Raw genomic sequence first — 25,081 nt, 5'->3', positions numbered from 1 at the left:
AGGCCGGCACCGCTCCAGCAGAGACACGCGATCTGGGGGGCACCTGGCGAGCGGCGAGACAAAACCCCAGAGCGCCTGCGACACTTGCTGCTGCGCTCACAGAAGAGCAGCGGAGGCACCACCGGTCCTCAACAGTGGATGAAATTCAGCGTCAATAAATGCACGGTAACGCAGGGGAGAAGAAGGTTAAATACACAGGCACAACCGCGGGCTGCAGGGAGGGGGGAGAGGCAGCCCTGAGCCCGGGGAGAGGTGGGCACAGGGCGGTAGCACGAGGCAGAGCTGTAACATGACAAATGAAGACAGGCAAGGAGCTGGGGATACCCAGGGGAATGGGAAATGGCAGGTCTCAAACGACAGCCGTGATCTCCACGTGCCGCATTTGCAACGCGAGGCTCCGTGGCATCGGTAAGGCTTGATCTGTCCAGCCCCCAGCAACGCGGAGCGTACGGGAGTATTTTCCTGCCCCCCTTCCCTTTTGGAGGGACTTACAGTTTGGCTGTAGGACTGGGAGAGCAAAAGCAGCCTCTGGACAGACGACTACTTCTCAGGCTTAAAGAAAAAGCAGCTCCCAGCCTGGAGAGCTATTAGATGCCTTTGCCTTAATGAAGCATTAAGCCTCAGGCTGCTGAGTGATGAGGATTTAACATTGATACCATTAACCATGTAATTGCTTGTCAATTTAGAAGAGATGCTCAGCCTGCATGGAAGCACAGGCAGGACCTCCGCTTGCTGGCACAACTCACACCGCTCCTCCGGCAGGAGACCAGCGAAATGCCAAGTCCCAGCCCGGTGACACACACCAGCCAACAGGGACAGACGCCCTTGCGGGGAGCAGAGCCCCAACAACCCCACGTTTCCAGCTCCGGCAGCGAGCGGCGCCGCGCGCTGCCCCCGGCGCATCACTCTGCCTCCCGCCGCTAGCACGCACAGTGTCACCGTAGCTTTTCGTCCTCCCCTAAAAATATTTCAAACGAGAACTTGGCGTTTGGCAGATGGGAGACTCTGGAAGTAATACCTGGCAGCAGATGAAGGCAAGGGTCTCTTAAATGGTCAGTTTTGGACAGAGCGAGACATTTGGTTTCTCTTCTGGATTCCCTCTAGCAGGACTCCGTTATGATTTGGGCCCCAAAGCACAATTAATGTGCTGAGACTGTAGCGAATCCAAGTCTCTTTCCTTTTATTATTCTTAATTACTCTTCCATCTGTGCACCACAGCCCTGCTCCAGACCCAGCCAGGCGCTGCATGGACGCAGCCCGGACATGCGCCCCGCGATCCCCCCGTTGCCCCCAGACCTGTCCAAGATTCACGTTTCCATTGCACAGCCTCAGGCGGGGGCGGCAGCGTCCCACCGGCACCCACCGCGCCCCCTGCCAGGGCTTGGGGTGCCCCCGCAGCCTGACCCCGATCCTGCCGGAGCAGACGGGGCGGTGGGAAGGCACTGCTGGACCCTGCCGAGGGGCAGCTGATGTAGAACAGGCTCAGACCAGCTGCAGCTTGGTCAGGACACCCGCGCCAGGCCGAAAGCCCCTCTTTGCGCAGGCAAGGATGCTCCGGGTGGCCCTGAAGATATGCCTCACGCATCTCCAGTGTGCCAACAGACCTGGTACAAATCTCCAAGCAGCCTCTATTTAAAATAAAAATCTAGCTCACGCCACCTTTCCTCTCCCCCAAGGCTTTCAAGGTTGCTTTACACGCCCTTAGTACCGAGGTGCGGGTGTCCCTCGGTAGGGCTGTTGCGTTGGTACGGGTGTTGTTGCACCAGCAGAGGTGCTGCGCGGGTGCCCGGCTCCTTCCTCCCGCCCGGTCCCGGCCCCAGGGGAACCCACAGAGCCTCTTCCAGGTCACCGAGCAGAGGTCCCTGCCTGCTCCACTGCACACGAACACCCCAGGGCCGCCCAGACAGCATGGCTTCATTGCAGCCCCTTCCCCCCTCCAGCCGAGCTGGGAGGCGGCGGGGGCATGCAGCCCCGCTGCACGCAGCCTACGCTCACCCTATCGCCACTATTATTAATATTATTATTACCATTTCCTTCCCAGGCCGTGCTGAAGGGAGGCGAACCTGCTGCCCCCTCCCTGCACACCTCACCCCAAAGCCCCTTCCATCAGCCCCGGCGCATTCGCTGGGTCGGCTGCCAGAGCCAGGGCAGGGGCTGCGCGGGGGGAGCCGAGCCCCGCGCTGTCACGCTGCCAGCGAGGCCGGCAGCAGCCTTCCAGCCCAGAGGCAGCTGCACCGGGAAGGGGCCCTAAAGCCCCAGAAACACGTGTGCAAGCCAGCCCAGCCTTGTCCCGTCCCTAAACGGCTGCAGGAGGTGCAAGGCTAGGGTTTCACACACCCTCCTGGAAGCTCAAGAGCTGCTCCAGCCTCCCGGCCTGCTAAGGAAAAAGGAGAGCCGAGCAGCCTCTTCCCCCGCACTGCTAACCCCGGGGGTGCAGGGGGCTGCCCCCTCCCCAGCTCACCGCCCCAGCCGTGCCAAGGTGTCGGAGGGCACTGCTGGGTCCGTGCAGCCGGCAGGGCTGATGCCACGGTGCCAGCTGGGATTTCTCCATCGCCCACACCTGCCCTGGGCATGCAAGACTGACCGCGGGTCAGCCTGCCCGCAGCCCACGCAGCCCCGGGTCCCTTCTCCTGGCTGTCCCCGGTGGGCTGCAGGAGATGACCGCCACAGGGGGGATCCCCAGCCTGCCTACCTGGCAGCTGCCACCGTAACCTACTCCCCATTACCCAAAAAAACCCTTCTGGCAAGGAAAAACTCTGCTCAGGCTGCAACGTGCTCGGTGGTGGCTCTTGCCATCGTGTAGGAAACACGCGGAGATCCTCAGAGTGGGGGACATCCACCACGACCTTCCCGCTCTGCCCTGCCAGCTTCCAAAGCACCCTAACCCAAACCTCAGTTTCACAAGCAATATCGTCCCTGTTCACCATCTGCATCCTCCTCTTTGCTCTCGGATTTTACTGTCTCAGGGTCCCACAAACACAAACACGCAGGCGTTTCCTAGAAAACAGCCCGTCCCCGGACTGCAGGAGCCGAGTTTTCGAAGCGCTGAATGGCAAACCCTCCCCATGTCCCAGCAAGCGGTTTCAGGTTCCCTCTGCCCACAGCACAGCGACTCTTGGGGTCAGGGAAACACTACCGAAGGGACGCGGAGCTCGTGTCCTCCCCTCTGCCTCCACAGGGGACGAACAGGGGTCCCGGCAGGTTACACCCACCGAACAGAGGGTTGACCGTAGAATCATAGAATGCCCTGAGCTGGAAGGGACCCGCAAGGACCATCGAGCCCAGCTCCCGTCCCTGCACAGGACACCCCAAATTCACACCGTGTCTCTGAGGGCCTTGTCCAAGTGCTTTTTGAATATTGCCAGGCTGGTGCCGTGGTGCCGCCCTGGGGAGCCTGTGCCAGGGCTCCACCACCCTCTGGGGGAACAACCTCCTCCTAATGCCCAGCCTAACCCTCCCCTGGCACATCTTCCCGCTGTCCCCTCAGGTCCTAAGGACCACCACAGGCTGCAGGAGAAGCAGCGGTGGGACCCAAACCAGCGTGTGCTGGGTGATGGCATGCCGAGGTTCATGGCTGCGCTGCTCCTCCAGCGTGGCCACGAAGCCTCCCACTGCCACCACTCCACGTGCGGAGCCAGGTGCGGGCACGCAGTTCGCCTCCGCAGCTCCCTCCAGCCCGTGGCTGCAGTTTTGCTGACGGCCTCGAGCCCCCGGCGCAGCTGCGAGCAGAGGCGGCTCTTGGGGCTCAGCCGGCACGGTGGGAGCCGCAGCAGAGCGGCACACTCCCACGGGCGCAGCCGCACCGGCCCATCTGCCAGCGCACACCCACGCCGAGCAGGGCACGGAGCTGGAGGGGCACAGGGCAAAGCCCGTTGCTGGCCGACACAAAGGTCCTGTTTACGGCCACGGTGTTTGCCGGGAATTTCTGCTCTCCAACGTGTTACATCCTCCTGGGAAGCCCTGGAGCACCTGAGTGCGGCTGCAGGGGAGGGGGATGCTAATGCCTGCCAGCACCACACACCCAGCCCTGGAATTGCCTGGCTAAATAAATAGATTTTATAGATAAAAACACGCAACTCTCCCTGTGCTGGGGAGGGAAATGCCAGCCTCCCCGCTGCAACCTCGGACTGAGTTCTTCCATAAAGGAGGAGCAAGCAAGCCTGGCCAAGCGCTGGTGGGTTTCCAAGCAAGGCATGAGGAAACGACCTGATGGTGCCGATTCGGGCTGAACTGGCTGCAGTAATCATTTGGTGTTGTTGCAAAACCCTACAAATTTTTGCAGTCGAAGGGAGTGCCCCGTGTGCTGCTCCGATCCGCTCTTGCCCACTGGGGCCAACGCACAGCGGAGGAATGCGGGGCTTCACCTCCATCCTCCCCATGGACACGACGAGCAGGGGTGACTGCGGAGGACGGCCGCTCGCTGCGAGCCGTGGGGAACCTGGCCATCCCAGCCCGCGCTTCTTGCTCCAGCAAAGACACCGCAATGTGAAAACTGTCAGGTTCAAATACCCTTCTGGAAGTAGGAATGAAAACGATTGCCCTGGGTCTGGCTGGGATGGGGTTCACCTCCACCTGGCCAGGCTCAGCCCCCCCCAAAAGATAAATAAAAATGTTAAATGAGCCCCATCACTTACAAAGAGCAGCAGCTACATTCGCAAAGCGCAGGTCCAGCAGTGCCAGCTGGGTTAAGGGGGTAAGAAGGGAGGACACCAGGCACCCACACTCATCCTCGTGTGCCACAGCACCACTCCCAGACCTAAGTGCTGGTTTGGGACCATCTAGGGTGCTTTCCTGGGGTGAAAGGAAAACAACAGGCAAACGCTGAAGTATTGCATAGGAAAAGACACTTTAATACAAGTAATGCTTAAGTGAAAACTAATTTCCCGTTAAAACAGCTTTCCATGGAAAAATTATAACCAACCGTAATTAGCATCATAATTAAGAGTCACAGCTACATCGCAGGTAACCTCATCAAGGCCAGAAAGCCCTTCTTGGTTGCAAGACCACTGCCTGCTTACTCACTCCCAAGCCCTTTTGCACCAGTGCTGCTGAGAAGCTGTGCAAGCTCCCAACACCCCCGTCCCGCAGCCTCACTCCCTGCCCACCTCAGGGGGACCAGGGTGCTAAATAAAGCCTTTGTGTTCAGGTCTATCCACCCCCTTCCAAAAAAAGAGAGAGTCGGTAGAAGAGAAAGGTTATTTGCACAGTCTCTGCGGTAGCCCCAAGCAGCTGGTTATAGGTCAGGAAAAAAGTGTCATGTAATTCTCCACCTGATGCTCTGCCAGAGTCATTTGTGGGCCCCACTGGGAGCAGGAGAGGAGGAAAGCACTTATTGCATTTTAACAGGGTGTAAATCTCTTCAGTTAGGTAGCAAAACATCTGCGACTCTGAGAAATCTGTTGCGAAGGGGATGGAGAGGGACTCGCCGGGGGACAGTGCCACCCCCCCGCCGGCGAGGCCGATGCCATCGCCGGCTCCCCCTCGCACGCGTGATGCTGCACAGAGGGATGCGGGGACCCGGAGCCTGCGCTGCCCGCCGAGACTGGCTGAGCTTGGGCTACGCCATCGCTGCCCGAGTGTTGGGCTGGAGGCGGCTCGGAGGAAAATCAAAGTTATCAAGGAGCTGAGAGGCTGATTCATGTGCAAATCTGCTGCTGGGAGAGCGTGGGGAGCGAGGAGGTGCAGGGCAGCGGGGAGGGACAGGAGCTCGGGGTGCGTTGTGGGACAGCGGGGAAGAAACCCCACTGTAATTAAAGGTAAACTTTGCATGAGGATCAGGAATCTGCTGGCAGTGGGGAAGTTTACATTGGTGCAACTCCTGGCCCAGAGCTGCAGGTAACCCCACAGCCGGGACAGGAGTCAGCTCCACTTCCACGGGGCGAGCAGTCGCTGCTGCCGGGCACCCACCGGCGCTGCACCCACGCAGGGACGGGAGCCTGGCCCGGAGCAGGATCGCCCATGGCTCACAGCAGTTCATCCCACGTCAGCTGGAGCAGGAGCCTGCTGATGTCTCTGTGCAGCAGCACCCACGGCTCCCAAGGGAGCAAGCGTGGCAGCACCTGTGCTGCCCCAGCAAGAAGCCACTGGCTACAGGGCCGACACGTGGCCCTCGGGTCCCGGCAGGACACCAGGGAGGTGGTCTCAGCCCTCTGCTCCCAGAGGACACCAGCACACAGACCTAATGGTCTCCAGCAACACCCCAAGTTACAGGATTTGGAGTTTTCCCATAAAAGCTAAGTAAGCCCCTGACTATCCAGATGAGGACTTGCCCACTTGCTGAGTGAAGGATGGAGGAAAGGGCCTCTCTGCCCCCAAATCAGGGCCGACCCCCATTGCAGAGGGGCGAGCAGCCGACCCCGCTGCTCCCCACCATCCCACTGCGGCCGGCTCTCAATTAGCTGTGTTAACACCCGCTCCGCGCTGCCAGGCGGGATCAAAGAGCACAGTCATTACACAGCAGCAGCAGCAAAATCATCAGTCCTAGGGCAAAGAAACTTCAAATGGAGAGTAAAACCAATTCTCCCCAGAAAAGCAAGCTTTTAAAGGTGCCACACGCAACTTGGGCAGCCCTCCCCAGCACAGCCAGCCTGCTCGAGAGGCGTTCAACACACAGATCATTAGAAATGAAAGACATGGGAAAGGGCTGTGCGTCGCAGTTCATTAACACCAAACCTGCCTGCACCCTGCACACCTCACGGTCCGAGCGCGGCGGTGCTTTTCGGGGCCCCCAGCGTGCCCTCGGTCCGACAGCCAGCGCTCACCACCACGCACCCCAAGCGATCACCCCGGCAGCCTGGCTTGCAGCCGAAGCTACAAAACGCAACCTTTCACACCAGGTCCGAGCTGCGGCGGTACCCGCAAGCCTCCTCCCGGCGCCCTGGCAGCAAGAAAGGGCCAGAGGTAGGCAGAGTGCAATGGGATCCCAGGGGAAAAGCCAGGGAGAGCGTCTCGATGAAGAAGGGATTATTTAAAAAAACATGCCAAGGAAGTAGTTGCCTGCATTTTTCTGCTGCACGCCCTTCCCAGCCGCTCCTGTGCGCTGGGAATTTTTCCACGTCTTCATCAAGCTGAAGGCTTCTGCTGCCTTTCAAGTCTCTTACTGAAAGTTTAGTCTGAAGTTTTAATCTCTGCCAGTGTTACGGAGGAAGCCCTTGGAGGTCACCAACACTGAAGGTCAGGGTCCACCACGCTGCAGGAGATTCCCGGGGGTCCACGTACCCACCTGCTGCAGGGAGCAGGGGCTGGAAGGAGAGGAAGAGGAACAGGGCAGAGGCATGGCCACGGCGTGCACCATGAAACCCAAGGGACTGCTTTAGTGCTGGCCCTCCACCACGGCTACAAAGGGAGCGCTTTTGGGGGGACAGGCAGAGTCGCGCTGCCCCGGCAGCGCCAAGGGGTACAGAGCAGGATCAGGCAGGCGACGCATGGGTGCCAGCTGCATGTCACCTCCTTGCTGCCAGTGCCCAGGCTGCACAGCACCTCTGTTTTCAGGAGCACCAAGGAGTTAAATATGTTTTCTTTTCAGCTAAAGGGGCATGTCGGTGTTAAAGAGATGCTCAAGGAAAGCGTTCCTCCTAGGGAAGAGCATCCTCAGATGCAGGCAGCCTGACTCCCTGGGCAGACACAACCTGGCAGGGAGAGCCCGTGGCCGTGCAAGAGCTGCAGGCAGCTGCCCGCGGGGTGCAGGCAGGGCCCGGGCTGCCCAGCAGCCAGAGAGTTAAGTGGGCACCGGCACCCCTGGCCAGGGTCTTTGTTGCAGGCAGGGTCCCCCCCTCTCCCCGGCCCAGGAGCAGATCAAAGCGCTGGGTATTTACCTCCTGGCTGGGTGCGGGACACTGGCCCTTTCTGATAGGGCTTTTCATCCCTATTAGGGCCGTGAAAGGCTGAGCTATGAGATCAGCTGCCAGGGGCTGTCCGGGGACAGCACTGAGCCGAAAAGGTCAGGAGGGAGGAGGAGAAGAGAAAAGAGGCAGAGGCTTAAGGGACAGGGCTCAACAAAATCGCATTTACTGTGGTCACGGTCTTCAGACAAGCCTCCAAGACAAGGAACCGCATGTTGTCTAAGGGCCATTATTTGGGTTTGACATGTCCAGCGCCCAGGCTTTGAAGTTGGGAGTGGGACACCGTTAGAGACCCGCTTGTCTCCGGCGCAAGCCCGCCGGCTCCCACGCAGCATCTCCCGTGGGGAGAGGGTCTCGTCCACCCTCTGCTACCAGCTCCCAGCGGGATGGGGATGGAGGAGAGCCAGCCTTCAAAACCAGGTGGTTATGCCACCAGGCCGGCTTTGCTTCGCCCAGGCTTTCCGCATCGCCGCAGGTATGTCGCAAGCTGGTGGGACGAGGACAGCGCCGGCCCATTTGGGTGAAGAATGAGGAAGCCTGTTAATTGGGTTTTTATCAGCAGAAGTTCATAGCTCTCATCACGGCATCAAACGGCACTTTTGCTTTCAACTCATCTCCACCAAACAAGTTGTGGGACGGAAGATGAGGAGCACATGAAAGTGGCCACATTCAAATGCAATCAGCAAAGAAAGCCAGCAAAGAGCTGGCGGGCTGACAAACCGCCCGGGGGGCTGCGCCCGGCCCCCCCCCTCCCGGCACGGCACCCATCAGGGATGGGCAGCCAGCACGGCACTCGCCAGCGCAGAAGGAACCAGGGAGGAAATGCTTAAATACCAGGGCTGCAGAAAGGAGCTCCACAGACGCTCTCACACATGCTGGCACGGGCTAAAGGCTTCCCAAACCCACGGCAGCTATTTCGGAAGCTGGAGGAGCCCAGCCAGAACAGCAAGTATGGCAACGTGTCCCAGTAAAAAGAAGGAAGGGTGATTCTGGCAGCTGGCAGCTTATAAGTGACCCCCTTCTCCATGCTGAAGCACAAGCTATGGAGAAATGCTGATGCAGAAAGGCCCGGGGACGAAGCCCACGTGGCAGAGGCAGCAATGGTTTACAACAAATAATTCTTGCCAGGTTAAGTCTAATTGCATCTAAAAACAGAAATGCAAGACAAGGGGTTTAAAGAAACACTCAGGGTAATATATCTGGTCTCGCTGAATCCTGCTGCCAAAAAGCATTAGATTGGATTATGAACATTATTACATCAAAAATGGATTGAAGGGCTTAAAGACTAACAATAAACAGCAAACGTATTAGATTTATGGGGCAAACGTCTACCGGGGCCTTGCTTTTCCTTTAGTGTCTTCATCAAACAAGGTCTCCTTGCCTTAAAGAGGCTCACAGGGGAGGTGGGACACTGCAGCCGTGCCCAGGGACTTGGCAGAGGGATGGGCAAGAGATCCCACCTGGAGAAACACCACAGCGCCGGGCAGACAAGGCGCTGCCCATCACATCTGCAAACAGCTGCCTGGAGAGCATCGAAAGGCCGAGTGAGGCTTTGCTTGGGGGTTCTTCACTCTCCCGCACCCCATCAAACATGTGGGACCACCACCACCGCCGCAGCCGAGGATGAAGCAAGCGCTAGGCTGAAGAACACGTCACCCAGCGGCTCCCCGCCAGCGCACGGCGGCACCAGCAGCAGGCAGGGCGCTGCTGGGCCCCGTCCAGAGCTCCTGCATGGCGGGGAGCCGCGCTGGGAGCTCCTCCTCACGCTGCCCCACTGCCGGGACATCGGGATTAATGCATCTCTATCTAGGCACCTCATTACCAGAGATAGTAAAGCTGGAGCAAGTTCAAAGAGTAGCAGCAAACGCAATTAAGAGCTGGAGTGAGTTAGGAGGGAAGGGGGAGAGAGCCAAACCTGCAGGGCTGGCTAAGCCATGGGAGGGCCAGAGCTGCCCATGAGCATCCCAGGAGCGCAGGCACCAGGGACGGGGAGGTCCCGTTTGAGTGGGACACAGACAGCCGAGGAAGCAGAGAAAAATCATCAGAAATCAGTAAAAACCAAGGCTGAGGAGATATGTTGGTAGGGGCAGGCTCACAGACCCACAGGCATGAAGCAGGACGCCCACCTCTAGGACAGCACAAAAGAGTCTTCAGTCTTCATCCTCTCCTATAGCCTTTTGCTCCGGCTAGCTCAAAAAGCAATCGGGCGCATTATTTTTTAGCACTCAGACACATTCCTCCCTCCTGTTTCAGCCATTCACAAGCAACCAGCGTCTCCACCAGCTCGGCAGGGATGACGGGAGGAGTAACCGCACGCTGGCTGATGAGCCAGAAGCACCTTCTGCCTTGATGAGGATGGTGTGAATGATCCAAATCTCACTGCTTGTCTGGGGAACGGCAGCAGCACTCGCATCCACACACAGGTCTGCAAGTACAAGCTACCCTGGGGTCCCCACTGACCTTTCCAGCAGCCTGCTGCCATGGCTTTGTGCTTGGCCAAGGAACCCCTAAAAGGGCTTTCTTTTGGGGCAAAAAGCAGAATTCATTCCTGTTGGACCTCACCTTCCTACCTCCCACGCAGCACAGCAGGAGGAACCACCCAGGATAGCCACCACCACGCGCTTCCCTCCGTCTGCCCGCGGCGTACGATGCTTTTGCAGGGAGGGGTCAGGATGCCAGGGACAGGAGCCTCCCACCCAGACACCAAGGGCAAGGCAGGGAGGCAGCCACAAGAGACCGAGGCCAGAACAAACTATGGCCTGCTCTGAACCCAAAGTCCGTCATGGAGCAAAATACCCCATTGCCAAATTCCCAGCTGCCCTGCCCTCTCATGGCAGTGTCCCAGGGACGGCACCCGGAGCCCCACGTCCTCCCCCACGTCTCTGTCTGCAGCGTGGACCTGCGGGCAGGAGCTGCCACGTTTTGTTCTTTATGAAAAGGCTTAGGAAGAGGCATCGGCCCTGGGAGAAAAGATGCTTTTAACGAAAGCCTGGGGCTGGCGTGGAGGGGCTCGGTGCAAGGCTTCGGAGAGGATGGGGAGAGGTTATGTTTGCTTTCAAAAGCCTTTTTCATTGCTAAGCTGAGGGCTGGGGCCGTGTCCCTCCATGATAAAAGTGGTCCTAAACAAGGCTTGGCATATCCAAGGCGAGGGTGAGGAGGGGGGGAGCAGTCCTGAATGTGGAGGGACCCTGGGAAGCCCCCCTGACTCTGGCGGGGAGGTTTTCCAGCCGCCGGGGGAAGGTGGGGGCCAAGCGGCACACGTCCCGCTGCTGCCCCGCGCCCCTCTGCTTCAGCATCGCTTCCCCCGGCTTAGGGCCACTGGCAAGTGAAAAGGAAGAAAAAAACCCTTTTGTGTGTCAAGGCAAAGCTTGGGGAGAGGGAGGGGCAGGAGGGAAAAAAAGGGAAAATAGGAAAAAAAAAAAAAAAAAAAGACAACACGTGGGTGGTCTGCTCGGGAGACTTTTGACTTTGTTTTTTTGGCTATTTTATTTCTTGGCAGAAAGAGCTCCTGGGGCTGCTCGGCAGAGGGTACAGCCAGATCACAGGAGCATCCTCGGCCCACCCAGGGGCCAAAGTTCAGCTGGCAGCGGCCGCTCGCTCCCAGCGCCGAGGGGGCTCGCTTCAAAGCGCAGAGGAGTCAAGAGAAATTAAAGTCAGAAACGGTCCAAGGAGGGGGCAGAGAGCACTGCTGGCCCCCTGAGGAGAGACGGGGGACCCCACAGGGATGCTCTGAGCACCCCGCTCACTGCATTCCTATTCCAGCCCTATACAGGCTCCAAGATGCTGCAATGGGAGGCTGGGATCAGAAAACAGAGGTTAAATAGGATTTTATGGCAGTCTCTTGGGAGTTCTCCCTGCCTTGGGATGAAAGCAGGATTGCATTACAAATATAGAAGAAACTTCTAGATACGAGAGAAGATCCACATTGCTGGGAGCAGAATCACAGAGAAAAAGATTGGGCAAAAATGCAATGAGTTTAAAAGCCTCAGCCAAACCTCCGATGGGATGCACAGCCGGGATTTTGCAAGCAGCTTGCAAAATCCCGGCTGCGTATCCTGTCGGAGCTGCAGCGAGCCGGAGCGACGGTGACCCAGGTGTGTTGGCAGCGTTGGAGGGGAGCTGGCACTGGCTCAAAGCCATGGGGGCCCTTGGGGAGCCGCGTTTGTACTCGGCAGCACACTGTCGGCCGCTTGTGAAAACGCCACCAAAAGCTACGGGCGGTTGATTTAACTTAAGCAAGAGCTTTCGCGTGAAATGCAAAGCAGCTCCTTAAAACTTGTGCAATTCAGAGCCTGGTAAATCCTCTGCCCGCACCTTCCTGCCAGACTGCGTTGCAATGCAAGGGACCCCTGCGTTTCTCCTCCCCAGCGGTTCGTTGGGCTCCTGAGCTCATTCCAGGGAACGTATCTGTCTTTGGGGGCTATTTGCAGCCTGAGGGTCCCAGGGGATGTAGCAGCAGGGTGCAAGGCGGGACCCCGTTTCCAGCCCTCGTTAGCTTGGCAACCGTGCTGCTGCTTGCACTTGACCCCCGAGCACAGAGGAGCCGCTGACCGAGTGCTTCAAGATGTTTGCCCGACATACAAAAGGCAGGCTCACGGCTGTGCGTTTAGCCCCTCTCCCCCCTCTTTGCTCACTGCAGGGAAAGCTTACTGTTGAATTAAGCCTTGTATCAGCTGAGGGACAGCAAAAGAATTGACCTTTCAGGGTCCCAGAGCCACCAGGCTGGTGCCAGCCCTGGTTACTCATGGTAAGGGAGACGGGAGCCTGCAGGGGACCTGTGCCAGAGCTTTTGGCATCCCCAGCCCATCCCCAGGGCACCTGGGCTTTCTGCCAGAGTCGCTTGCACCCCTGACGGCTGCAAAGCTGGTGACCCCACCAAGTGAAACCAGGCAGATGGTCCCAGAACTGGCCAGTGAGGGTGACAGGGCCTCGAGAGAGAGAGAGAGACCGGCCCCGTCAAAGGGTGACTCAGGCCCATGCAGCCCGCGGTCTCTGCTGGCACCACCGCCGTGCCGGGCAGGCTGAGTGGGTTGTTGCGCCAAGTCCTCCCAGCCATCAACCCCCCTACAGCCACGCTGTGCCAGGCACAGGTGACCAGAAACCCACGCAAGCCCCTTTGCTACCACCCTGTGCTCAGGTGCAGGATGCAACGGTGGGCTCAGGGCTGACCTGCCTGTTTTCTCAGCACCAGGTTTAATCAAACTATTCTGCAGCAAAACTACAGCCAGCTCCAGCCCCAGGTAGGGCTCTCGCTGGGGAAATCCAGGCTGGCAGCATCGCCACGGCACCGTGCTACGGCACGACACCTCTTGCCCCCAGCTGCCTGCAACGTCCTCGCCTCCCCCTCTGAGGACAAAGATTTCAGGCTAAAAATACATTGCTTACCAGCTGGAAAGCACCAGCTCCCACGGCTCGGCACTCGCCTCCTATGCGAGTGGCTGACCTCTGCACGGGGCCGCTCGCCGGCAAGCCCATGGCACGTGACGGCAAGGGGAGAGACGAGCCCCGTGGCCACCGTGCCCTTTGCCAGCTGCTCCACCGCGGGTTCGCACGTGATGCACTGAACCAGGCAGAAACAGCAAGGTCGAGGAGAAGCCGAGCAGGGTAGGAGTGAGCCGGCAGGCATCGCCAAGCCCAGCTGCTGAGGGAGGGCCAAGCTCCCTGGAGCCCTCCCTCCATCCGTGCTGGGGCCAGCACAGGCACACATCCCCATGCAATGCTCCCCTGCACGCAGGGACCACAGGCTCTGAGAAAATTCAGCCCTCCTCCCCTCCATAAAACCATGCTATACTGAGAAACAAGGTGACCAAGCCAGTATACAGAATTCTACAGCCATTTAGACCACAGCAAGCACTGGACACCACCGGTGGCTTCCCGCTGCCAGGGCTGCTCTTGGAGGCAGCATCCGGGGAGGAGGAAGAGCATCTCCTCGGTCACCATTCCTCCCGATCCTGACTGCACCACAGGGAGCTCCCCAGAGCAAAGCCCTACAAGAAATGCCCTGCAACATCTCCAGCCTCAGACGCAGACGGCAGCAAAATTAAGCTCTGGGTGTGATGGTGCTTCAGACACACGCCGCCCTTCCGTGCCAGGGCTGACCCCGGCCGTGGGCACAAGGCACAGCGCAGCAGCCAGAGTCAGGCCGCTGACCCGCTCGGCCAGTGACACATTCCTCTCCCTTCTCCCATCCAGCGGGAAATATTTTCCATACGTGTCAGCTCTTTGCGCGGGCCAGGCTGCAAACAAGCGCCCAGCGACACTCTCCAGGCCCCTGCGGCCCCCCCGAGCCGGGCACAGCGGCGAGGAAGAGGAGGGCGACTCACATGTGATGAAGTAATCCTGCTGCCGCTTGAACTCCAAGCCCATGTAGTTGGGGCTGAACTCCTGAAACTTGATGGTGAAGCGGATCTCTTGCTCGGGCCGGTTACACGTCACCAGCACATTGGGGTCCATGACGGTGCTGCAGGCATCTGCCTGGTCCTTCTTCACCAGGTACAGCTTGTAGTACTCGTAAGGCTTGGATGGCTCTGCCTTGGGGCAGATAATGTCTAGTTTATCCCCAATCTCCGGGTAGATGATGAGCCCCTTCCCAGTCATGAACCTGGAAGAGAGGAGGGCGAGAGGTTAGCCACACGCTCGAGTGCAGGCAGCGGGGGCCGCGTCAGCCCGTCCCGCCCCGTGCAGAGCCCCGCTTTCACACAATTTATTTTGTGCTTAAACTCGGCTGCTTTCTTGCCACAAGATGAGTTTTGACACCAAAATGAAGTTCTCCTCTTCCTTCACCACCACTGCACGTGCACGGAGCCGCTGCAAGCTCCCACCAACAACATCAGGGGCTCGCTTGGTCCAGTCCCGCTCCCCAGCCCTCCTGCCACGACGAGGGTGAGCGCCCTTCCCAAACCCAAGCCTGGCACCCAAAAGGGAATGGGGTCTTCCCACAAAGGGCTGCGGAGCAGGCGGGCTGGAGGCTGGAGACGCCATGCCTCTGCCCGACAGCCAGGCAAGGAGGTTCCTGCAGGGACAGGCGATAATTAAACATGGGGAGAAGTCCTGACAATGGGGTGCAGGGAGGGAACCCTTCCACGCCCTGGCTCCCCGAGGAATTCCTGTCCTTAAATGGAAAGGAGGGAAGCATCCTGCAGGACAACTTCTACTACGCCAGGCTCAACAGCGTGCCCAGGAGCGTGGGAGGACCGGATGGAGAGGAGCAAGGAGGGAGGAAAGCTATTTGGGGCTGGAAGGCAGGGCATTGCGAAGGGAAGGAAGGCAATATGCTGATAATTAGCATTCCGATTTCATTATTGTGGAGCAACACACTGATTTTTTTCTTTTTTTTTTTTTTTTTTCCAGTGTGAAGTAGAGGATTAGGGCAACAAGGAGGGAAGCAGCAGAACATCTACTTTGATGTAGGCAACGTAACATGTTCTTGATGGAAGATAAGGTGGGAATGGATGTTCCTGCAAAGTTATCTCTGCTGCAGCTGCCTCGTGTAATTTGGGCATGGCAAAACCCGAAGCGTGTGCTTCGGCAGGCTGCACGTCCCTTCCGCTCCTGGGCACGGCCGGTCCCTGCCCCATCCCACCCCAGCAGTCGGACGGGGCCACGAGGACACCTTCTCCCCCCAGCCAGCTGCACCGGCTGAGGCTGCAGGCACCACGGAAGGAAGATCAAACACAAGACCAACCTGCTCCGTGGCTCTGGTACAAGTCGTAGCAAGAAGCCACGGAGCTGAAACCAGTGCCCGAGCAGGGCAGGCTCCAGGCCTCTGGCTGCAGAAGCCCCAGCAGACCTGCACGCCAACCGACCGGGCTGGGAGGAGGCAGGTGGAGCCCGAGCCCACGCACACCCCGATGCCCTTGGCAAAGGCTCCGGAGCTCGGTGCCAGCTGTAGCAGCGGGACGGATGGCCAGGACAGACAGACAGCCATCAGCTGCACCTCTCCACCAGCCCCGGTGCCCGCCCTTGCCCAGCCCCAGGAGAGGAGGCAAGACACACGGACAGCGGGTACAGTCGCCTTCACCCACGCTGGTCCGAACACGGGAGTTGAATGCGGGTGGGTTACCTGCCCCGTCCTCCCTGCCGGGCGGCAGCTCTGCCTCCAGCAGCCACCCAAGCTTGCAGGGAGCGACTGAGTTTTGTAAAAGTCGTGACTTCTGGAAGAAGGCAATGCAGCAGCCGAAAGGGTGGGAAATTTAACCCCTAAATGGCCTGTGCAGGAAGCAGCAACTGATGGGTGGCAGCACACCCGCACCGCGCTGCTGCAGAGCCCGGCTCCATCCCCAGCGCTGCCGGCAGGTGAGCCGCGCTTTGCCTGAACGCTACCAACTAGGTCAGCTGGCCCCTGGCCAACATGCCGGTTCCAAAGCCTTTGGAGCGATAAAGGCTTCCCCCACCCACGGCCGGAGCCCTGACGCAATGCCGGGAGCCTGCCGTGCAGCAGGAGATGCAAAGGAGCCCCTGCCCCTCCCTCCCCTCGCTCACCCTCCCCACCCCGCGCCAGGCCGCAGACATGCAGCGCAAGTGAACACTTGCACGCTCGCTCACGGGTTCCCACCCCGAGAGGCAGCTGGATCCCACACTCGTTTCTCCACGACTGGGCTGAGTCAGAGGCTTTCTGGCACAGAACTCCCAAGTGACTCAAATTCCCTCCTCCAGCCTCTGCCAGCTCCCTCCTGCCCAGAAGATGCCAAACAGGAAGCCACAAACAAGTCAAGCAGATGCCTTGCAACGCCCGAGCGGGACGAGAAGGCTCCTATCCACCCCCCATCTCCATACCAGGAGGCCCTATCACACCTCCTTGGCCAAAGCCTCGGCCAACACCTGCGAACCGACCGGTCCACGCGACACCAGCCTGTGCTGACGGCACGGCCGCCTGGGATCGGGGCGAGCTGATTTTTAAGCAGGGGAGCGGCCATAAAGCAATCGAGGGAGCTGAGAACATCCCAGCACCACATCCTGCTGGCACTTCTTCATCCTAGAAAATTCAGAAAGGAGGCCTATGTTTGTTTTATTTGTTTTACGGATAAAATTATGAGCTACACGAACATCGAGCAAGAGAGCTACCGGCCAGAGCAGGCTTCACTGCATGCAGAGGCAGAGCTGTGCGTGGGGCTTTTGGGGGTGCTCCCTCCGGCCGCTGCTCCCTGCCAGCCGCATTCCTGCCCGCACACACACGTTTTACCCTTTGTCCTCCAATTTCCCTGATTTTTTCTCCTCCACTTCCCCCTTAGTGTCCTCCCTCTCTTCCCTAAAAGCAGGGCTGTTTCCCAGCCGAGAGGCCAGGCAGCACGAGCGGTGACGAGGAACCCCTGAAGTGTAACACCTCTCCCATTGCTCTTTGAGCTCTTAACCACACGCTGAGATTTTTTTTCCCAAAAAATATGTTGTTTTGTCACAAGCAATGGCTTGTGACGGCCAACTGACAACCATCCCCATCACGAGAGGAGCCAGTTCTCCAGAAAATTCCCTTTTAAAATACAGACGGTGAAATGCAACATTTGTCACAAGAACAGCAGATTAAAAACATGCCCAAAAATTGTCACAAGTTGCCCATACGCAGTATTATGGCAAGTTCTGGTTATGAGGAAGTCCTTCAGAAGGACTGTTGAAGGCAAAAAAGAATTACACTCTTGACTTGTCTTTACAAGGACACATCTTCAAATTTATCCTAACGGGGAAGAATGAACAGATCTCCTTTTAAATTAATAGAGAAATTCATCGTGCCCTCAGAGCACGTACTGATTCCTCCCTACATTACAGTTTGATTTCCCTGTTCTAAGGCGGGGAGGCAAAGAAAGAAACGTAAAAATTCAACTCAACCTTAATGCTGAAACTAAGACTGACACCTGCATAATAACGTGCTCCGGGAACGGCCCCAGACACGCACTCTATTAGGCAGCTCGAATTTGGGTGCAGCAGAGCACCAAGGACAACCGCTGCTCAAAGCCACAACCTCCCCAAGTCCCCGTTTCCGACCCCGCTCCTGGGACATGAGCGGAGCCCTGCCCACGGGCTGCCCCAGCAAGCCCCCGCCCAGCACGCCCCTTGCAATGGGAAGGAGACAGACCCACCAGCAGTGCCCCGCCGGCGGGTGCCCAGCGCTTTTGGGGCTAATCCTGCACAGCACTCGCTGGAGCCGTGCCGTGGAAGCCCGTCAGGAGGCACCTGGCACCCCAACCACCCATGGCACCCGTTGGGGTCCCCCCACGCACACACCTTCCCCCCTGAACCACCACCCTCCACCTCTCCCACCACTCGGGAGGACAGTGGCTCTGGTTTTATTTATTTAGCATCTACCACCAGTTAGCAGCTCACAGATAACATCTCAGCATCCTTTCTCCCGGTGTCAAAGGTGGTGGGAAAGATTAACTACAGCCATTAAAGTTTAAAAAACAAATTGTTTGCTGGTGCTGCAAGCTGCACCCGGCTGAGCAGAGCGTGCCAGGCGGGGAGCGCTGGCCTCCACTCCGGTTAGCGGCAGCTTCATCACTTAAAAGCCCCTCAAGGTGATTTTTGGGTGGCACCTGCGGCTGCCCACCCGCAGAGCCGTGCCGGCCGCCAAGGAGCATCCCAGCCAGGCATCCCCGCCGCCGCACCCCTGGCCCCCAGCTCCTGGCCCCTCTGGCCGGCAGCTCCCGGCCCCGCAGGTTCCTTGGGAGCGATCAGGTGGCAGCGTCCAATTTCCTCATTGTTTCGGGAGGTGTTTTCTGATGGGAAAGGTGAAAAGGGTATTTGTGAGCCTTGTAAACCGATTCCTCCGAGTTGGGTAAACAAGGGGAGCTCTGTTGGCAGCGGGATGCCGGGATGCGGGAGCAGAGAGATGGGATTTAAGAGCAGCCTCTTGTCTGCCCCGAGCCTGGGGGGCCGCTGACGGGGACCCCCAACCCCCTGCAGACTGGGAAGGCCCCCCCCCACCAGGACAGAGGGCTCAGGCCTCCAAAAAAAGCTCCAGTGGGACTTGATGGAGTGACCTGGGGGCTACAAGTGGGACCTGCTGGAAGGAGCATGGGCTTGGCCAGTGCTTGGTGTCAGAGGCAGCCACCCTGGGTGCACGGAGGTGATTTGCTGGGGGAAGAGGAGGAATGGGGTGACAGGAGACGATAACCCCTTGAAATACGCAGTGGGGCTGGCTGGGGTCCAGGGCTGTGCTAGGCAGGAGCTGAAGCAGCACCGCCGCGTTCCCCCGGTGAGCACAGGCTGGCCCCACAGCGCCGGCTGCCCCTTCGGTCCAACCCCGACACGGCTGGGTCCGCGCACCGAGGATGAGCGGGACCCCTGGTGCAACCACAGGCAGAGAGACGCTGTCCTTCCACCGGCAACCCCAAAGCTCACACCTGAGCTTCGAGGAGGAGCAGCCGCGTGGGAGGGTGGTGGGGCTCGCAGCAAACCGCCTGCCAGATCAGAAGCCCATGGCTTCCTGGGCTGTCCCGTGGGACGCCAGCCATGCCAAGGAGCTCCGGCAGCAGTGGCGTTCCTGCAACCGGCAGACCCCAATGGGCATTGCACAGGGATGACCTGCTCCATCCCAGCACCGCTGAAGGCTCAACAAGCCCAGGAACACAGGGTAAGATGGAAAACCGTGCCAGTGTGGCCGGAGCAAGCTCAGGACTCGTGTTGGGTATGACACCTCCCACCTCCACACACAGGTACCCACCACGCAGGCTCCTCTCCTCCCCACGGGTACGCACGGACTGGCAGACCGGGTCACGGTTAAATGTGGACGAGCTAACACGTTCACCGCAATAGCTGCAAACACAAGCGGCCTGCAGGTAGGGTATCCGGCACCTTTACAAACATGCTAGCAGTCCTTCAGCTCTTCCTTAAGGACAACAGGAGTGATAAACTCATTGAAAATATAATTTTTTAAAAGAATAGGTTGACACGCTTTCCAACAACCTCTCTCCCCCCGAGCCCAGGCACTCCGTGCACCATGTAAACCATGAAATCTTTGGGGCAGCATAAGCTTTCTCCATATCCACGAAACACGATGCATCTCACCTTATTTCAGGCTTTGCAGAAAACAGAACAACACTTAACAGCAATATCCTCCTTGGAGAAGATGCTCTAAAGCATTAATGCTGACATACATAGAAGATGACATATGCTAAATGCTGTTTTCTTCAAAGAAATCAAAAAATAACTGGATCTTACATGGAGGACATCTACTTCTGGCAGTGAAGGCTGCAGGAAGGCTGCCGATGCCCGGCAGAGCGAGGCGCATACAGCATTTTCTAGCTGTGTGTTCTCCTGGTGCCTGGGCAGCTGAAGGCCACGCTGGCACAGCTCTCCGTACCAACACGGCACACGGGTCCTTCCAGCAGGACCACAGCTCCCACGAGCCACCGCAGCTCGCACCAGCGGGGACCCACCTCAAAAAAGGGACGGGAAATGGCTCTGCAAGCTAAAGAGATCCAGTAAAAAAGCCAAAATTCTGTGTACAAACTGGGTGTGTTCTCCTGGAAAACACTGTGAAACCTCCAAGAGCCTCACCGATGCCCAGCTGCACACAAAATTAAATGCCTGCCTCTCTCTGCCTCATTCTTACTGGCTTTTCCGGGACACACCAGCTGCCCAGGCACAGGGGACTCACTCTGTCCAGGACACTCAACCACTGGCTAACAGAAATCAGTCCTGTCCCTGCCGGAGGAGTCCTCCAGACCCCCCGATGCCACAGAGCCAGCTCATGCTCCAGCCATCAGAGGGTCCCTCCAGAGCTCGCGCTCCGGCCGTCGCTCTGAAGCTCCTCCAGCAATGCCCAGCCACCTCCGTGTTTGCCAAAACCCGTAGTTTCACCAAGCAAGAGACATCAAGGGGTTGGCAGCCAATACTGGGACCGTCACAGTGGTACCTTCACAGCTCTGCTGCCGTGGCTGAAGTCAGACAGCACCGTCAGAACAAACCGCACAGGGACAACCGCACGGCCCCCCGTGCATCCGATACCCCGTTTCGTGGGGACGGGGCAGATTTCGTGGCGATACCGCAGGCAGGGCTGGGCTGCCCGCAGACGCGGGCACGTCAGTGGGGGTCCCCGGCCAAGCCCACGGGATGCCGCAGCCCACCACCCAACTCACTTCGCTTCTCGTGCGCCGAGGACAATTAACACACAGGAATTACGTACTTAACCCAATGCCCACCTCATCCCAGTATACCGTCCCAGTACACCAGCAGCATCCGCAGCCCTTTCCCGGAGCAGTGCTGGCACGCGAAGGCACAGGACCCTTTCTCCTTTTCAGCTCCTGTTAAGTTCTTGGGAACAAAGATATCCCGTAGAAGGAAGTTAATTACAACTTGAATAAAAAGGTTCTCTGCTCTCCTCTGCCTCCCATCTGTATCTGTCGCCTTCCAGCTTGTTCAGTCGAGTTATCCGTCACCACGAGAGAGGGTAAAGAGGAGCACGCGAATCCCCTCACTTTTAGATCCCACTTCTTTTATGTGCTCTTCTATTATTAGTCTCCTTTAAAAAGAGCCTTCCATCTTCTTTTTCCCCCTGCTAATCTATGTATGACGATTTTCATTGCCCTTCTGCAGACCTCTTCTATTTCTGCTGCATCCTTCTGGAGCCGAGGTGGTCAGGACAGAACCCGGCCGTTTCAGGTAACTCTTTCTGAGAACAGCCTCATATTTCCTTCACTCCTTTGGCTGCTCAAAGAGATATTTTTCAGCTGTTCACAGCAGCACCTTCCAGCCCCCCCAGCTCCTCGCTGTCCCCAGGCAGGGGGAGCCACCTCTGCTGAGCCCCCGCAGCTGCTCCACGGGGCCGTCCCATCCCGTCCCCCTCCCAGGCACACTCTAAGGCCCTTTTTCCACATCTCGGGTTTAATGAGGCCCATTCAACCCTGCCAAAGACAAAAGGCCCTTCTCGTTTCCAAACGGATTTACACGACGCATCAGTGAGGCATAAACGGGTCGCCATGGCAACCCGCACCCCGACCCACCCCGCCCCCCCCCCGCAGGGGGATGCCATTTTCTAACACCAAGGCTCCCCAAAACCTCCCTGTTGCTTTACTATCAGCTGTAAGGCTCAGTACAGGCTGGTAAAAGCACTCACCCCACCCAAAAGTGCCCCCCCCCGCCACTTGCCAGGGATGCCATTTTTTGAGATGAAGTTAAGAGATGGATGAGCCAGTGTGTCCCCCCCGGCACAGGCACCCCGGTAAGCTCTGCACCGTGACCGACTCCAGGTCACGGTCAAGCTGGGGTTCAAATTAAGCAGAAGGCAAGGAAATACCAGCTGCAGGGGGGAAATGACACCAAAATAGCCCTCTCTGCCCAGAAAGAGGCGTGATGCTCAAGATGGTGGAGGCGAGTCCATGCTCAAGCGCCAGCCTCAGCCCTGACTCGGCTCCCAGCATCTCTCCGCAGGGAAGCCAGTGGCTTTGGTGAGGCCAGGAGGACACTCCAAGGCTCCACACAGACGTTTAGTAACCACGAGCCTCACGCTCAGCTCTCCGTACCGTAACTCCCCCAACCAGCCTCAATCACTGAAGGCCATGTGAGCATCTTCTCTTACCCAGCGTGGAACTGCCTGCCCCGGCTGGGAAACAGGATAGATCCCATCACGCCTCTTTGAGCGTTGTTCAGAAGTTGCCCAGTCACTGCTGTAGCTCTGAAGACCAAGCCCTTACAAAATGCAAAGGGGGACAGCCCAATTGTACCCAATTAGCAAATGGAGAAAGACCAGAGAGAACCTATTTTACCATGAAAACACAACCGCAGTGTCTTTCTGCAACGGGAAGCTAGGAGGAGGACCAAGGTTCCCAGATCTGCAGCTTGGAGAAGGGTCTGGTCTCCAGCACAGACCTCTTCCCCTAGGGGAGAAGGAATCTAGAGCAAAACCAAGCAAGGGCTGACTCAGAATTTCACCCGCTACGACGACCCAGCATGTTTCCACTAGTGGAGGTGCTATTCAGCCAAAAAAGCCACCCACCAAGCCCCAGTGCAGTCCCCTCGGGACGGATTCTGCTTTTACCGCCCCTGCACCAGATGCTGCAGCAGATGTCCACGTGAGGGACAACTAGCAGAGGTCACCAAGGAAAAAGGACGATCCCCACCAGCCTGCTCTGCCCTCTGTGCCGGCTTTCCTGCTGCCAAGCTCAGAAGTCTGCTCTCAAGTGCATTTAAACCAGGCAGTTCCAGCAGCGGTTACACCCAGGTTATCACCAACCAAGAAGAAACCGAGCAGAGGAGGGCTCCAGCCATCAAGGATGCTGCAGAGAACGGGTCAGCAGCCAGACTTCAGGAAAGGAGGGATGGGTGTCGCGGAGTGCCGGCCACACCTCGGCGCCCACGGCCGGCGGCTGCCACCACAGCCGGCGATGTCCCCGGCCCCGCGGCCGCCAGCAGCCAGGATGGCCCCGGTGACTCAGAGCCCTCCTGCGCCGCGGCAGGGCTGTGGGAAGGGCTTTCTCCTCGAGCCGTCCGTGTAATTAGAGCGTGGCAAAGGTACGCGCCGCCGGAGAGCATCCGAGCCCCAGACTTGCCAACAGCCCCAAAGAGGACGGCCGCCGGAGAACCCAGGGCGCTGCTGACCGGGGGGTGGGCACCCAAGCACCCGGCCAGGCTGGGACCCTGGGGGGAAAGCTCTGCCGTCCCCTCCCAGTCGCGGCCCATCGGCCACCCACAAACATCCAGCAGAGGTTGGGTGGCCTCGGGCTTCATCCCACAGAGGCCAGAGGGTGCACCAGCGATAGCAGAGCCACTGCCCTCGAGCCGCCCAGTGCACCCCGCTCGCACTTGCTACACCTCCCTTGCTCAGGGTGGGGATCTCGGGGCTTTAATCTCCCCACAGCACCCTGCCCAGGTGCTCGCTGCTTCCCCTGCAGCTGGAGAAGGTGTACACAGCCGGTGGGGGACAATGGGGGACCCCCAGCCCACCGCCACCACCGCGCCGGGGCCGAGCGCTGCCAAAGGGAAGCACCCGCCAAAAGATGAATGTTTTTCGGTGAAGGCTTGGCCAGGACGCCTCCCAGTGCTCATCCAGCCCTTAAGGGGATGGCTGCTGACCACCCCAGTGCACCGAGGGGGAGGAAGAGGAGGAGGAAGGCTCATAGCCCTTGCAGGGGCCAGGCGCTGATGCAAACAGCCACGTGCTGCTCCACCTTCCCACCTCCGTGCAGCACCCTGTGCGTTCAGATGTTGCACCCGAAGCATGTAAACAAATGATATTAATCCAAAGCCTGCGAGGGGAGGGGGATAAAAGAAAATTAAAAAGAGCTGGTAATTGAGGGAGTTTGGAGGAGATTTAATTGGGGCCAGACCACTGGCGCAGGCTGCTGCTGCCACCTGCAGCGCTCTCCGCAGCCGGTGGCGTGTGGCTCCGGGGACCCCAGGCTCCCACCAGCAGCGGCCCGGGGTGCAGACGCCATTCGGGCAGAATAAGGAGCATTGGGGGTCCCCCGGGCTCACCCCTCACCCACCCCTGCACACTCATTATTTTTCAGCACAAGAAGCAACTCCACCAGCGATGGACCCAAGGGGTTGGCCAAAAAAATAAAGGGAAAAAGCGCACTGTATTTCTCTCCCTCAAGAAATATCGTCCCGCACCTCCCCTCGGAGAAATAAAGACAAGCCGAGTTATCTAATTAATGCTGTCAAGAAGCGGGGAGGCTGGGGGCCGGGGGGGGCTGCCGGTGGCCCACAAAGGCAGCGTGGGGAGCAGTCTCCCCGCCGCCACCGCCGGCATCTCCCATCAATGGGGCCCCATGCTGGGAGTGAGGTAAGAGGGGATTCAAAGGGGGGTTTGTCAGGGGTTTTGTTTTTGAAAACGGGGGAGGGGAAGGGGACAGGGCTTGACAAGAGCTGACAGACAACTGAACAAAACCATAAGGGCCATGAATGGCAACACGGCTCTTTAATTGGCGTAGGAATGGAGAGAGAAGTGAGACAATGAGGCGCGGGCAGCAGTGGCGGGGGCCGAGGCGCGGGCAGCGAGCGCTCACCTTCCGCCTGCCCGCACCCCAGCTCCCTGTCCAGAGGTTGGCAGCTGGATGCTGCAAAGCTGGATGCTGCAGCCGCCACCACCGTCCCAAAAAAAAATTACCCCCCAAAAACCCCCAAGGAAACAGGAGAGCAGTAAGGAGCGGAGCCCGGCACTCCAGCAGGCATTGCAAAAGCCAGACGGCACCAGAAGCGGCACAAACCCAAACCCCGAGTGCTGGATGCTGCAGATATTAAACGATCTGACGGAAGCGGATCAGGTTCCCCGCTCGGCCCCCGTGTGTTTTTCGGCTTTGCTTCGGTTT

At 58.5% G+C, this 25,081-nt stretch overlaps 1 protein-coding gene across 1 annotated transcript in view; it reads right to left on the bottom strand.

Annotated features, from left to right (window-relative positions):
• Window positions 1–25,081, bottom strand: part of EFNB1 (ephrin B1) — a 51,677-nt gene that overhangs the window by 6,212 nt on the left and 20,384 nt on the right. Inside the window, exon 2 of the mRNA XM_075106495.1 lies at window positions 14,165–14,442. Coding sequence (XP_074962596.1) covers window positions 14,165–14,442 — 278 coding nt within the window. The remainder of the gene's footprint in view (window positions 1–14,164; window positions 14,443–25,081) is intronic.

The sequence above is a fragment of the Phalacrocorax aristotelis genome, chromosome 11 (assembly GCF_949628215.1).
Source record: "Phalacrocorax aristotelis chromosome 11, bGulAri2.1, whole genome shotgun sequence".
NCBI classification, from domain to species: Eukaryota; Metazoa; Chordata; class Aves; order Suliformes; family Phalacrocoracidae; genus Phalacrocorax; species Phalacrocorax aristotelis.
Note: the sequence above shows the minus strand (reverse complement) of the source record. Positions and strands in the feature narration are given on the sequence as shown.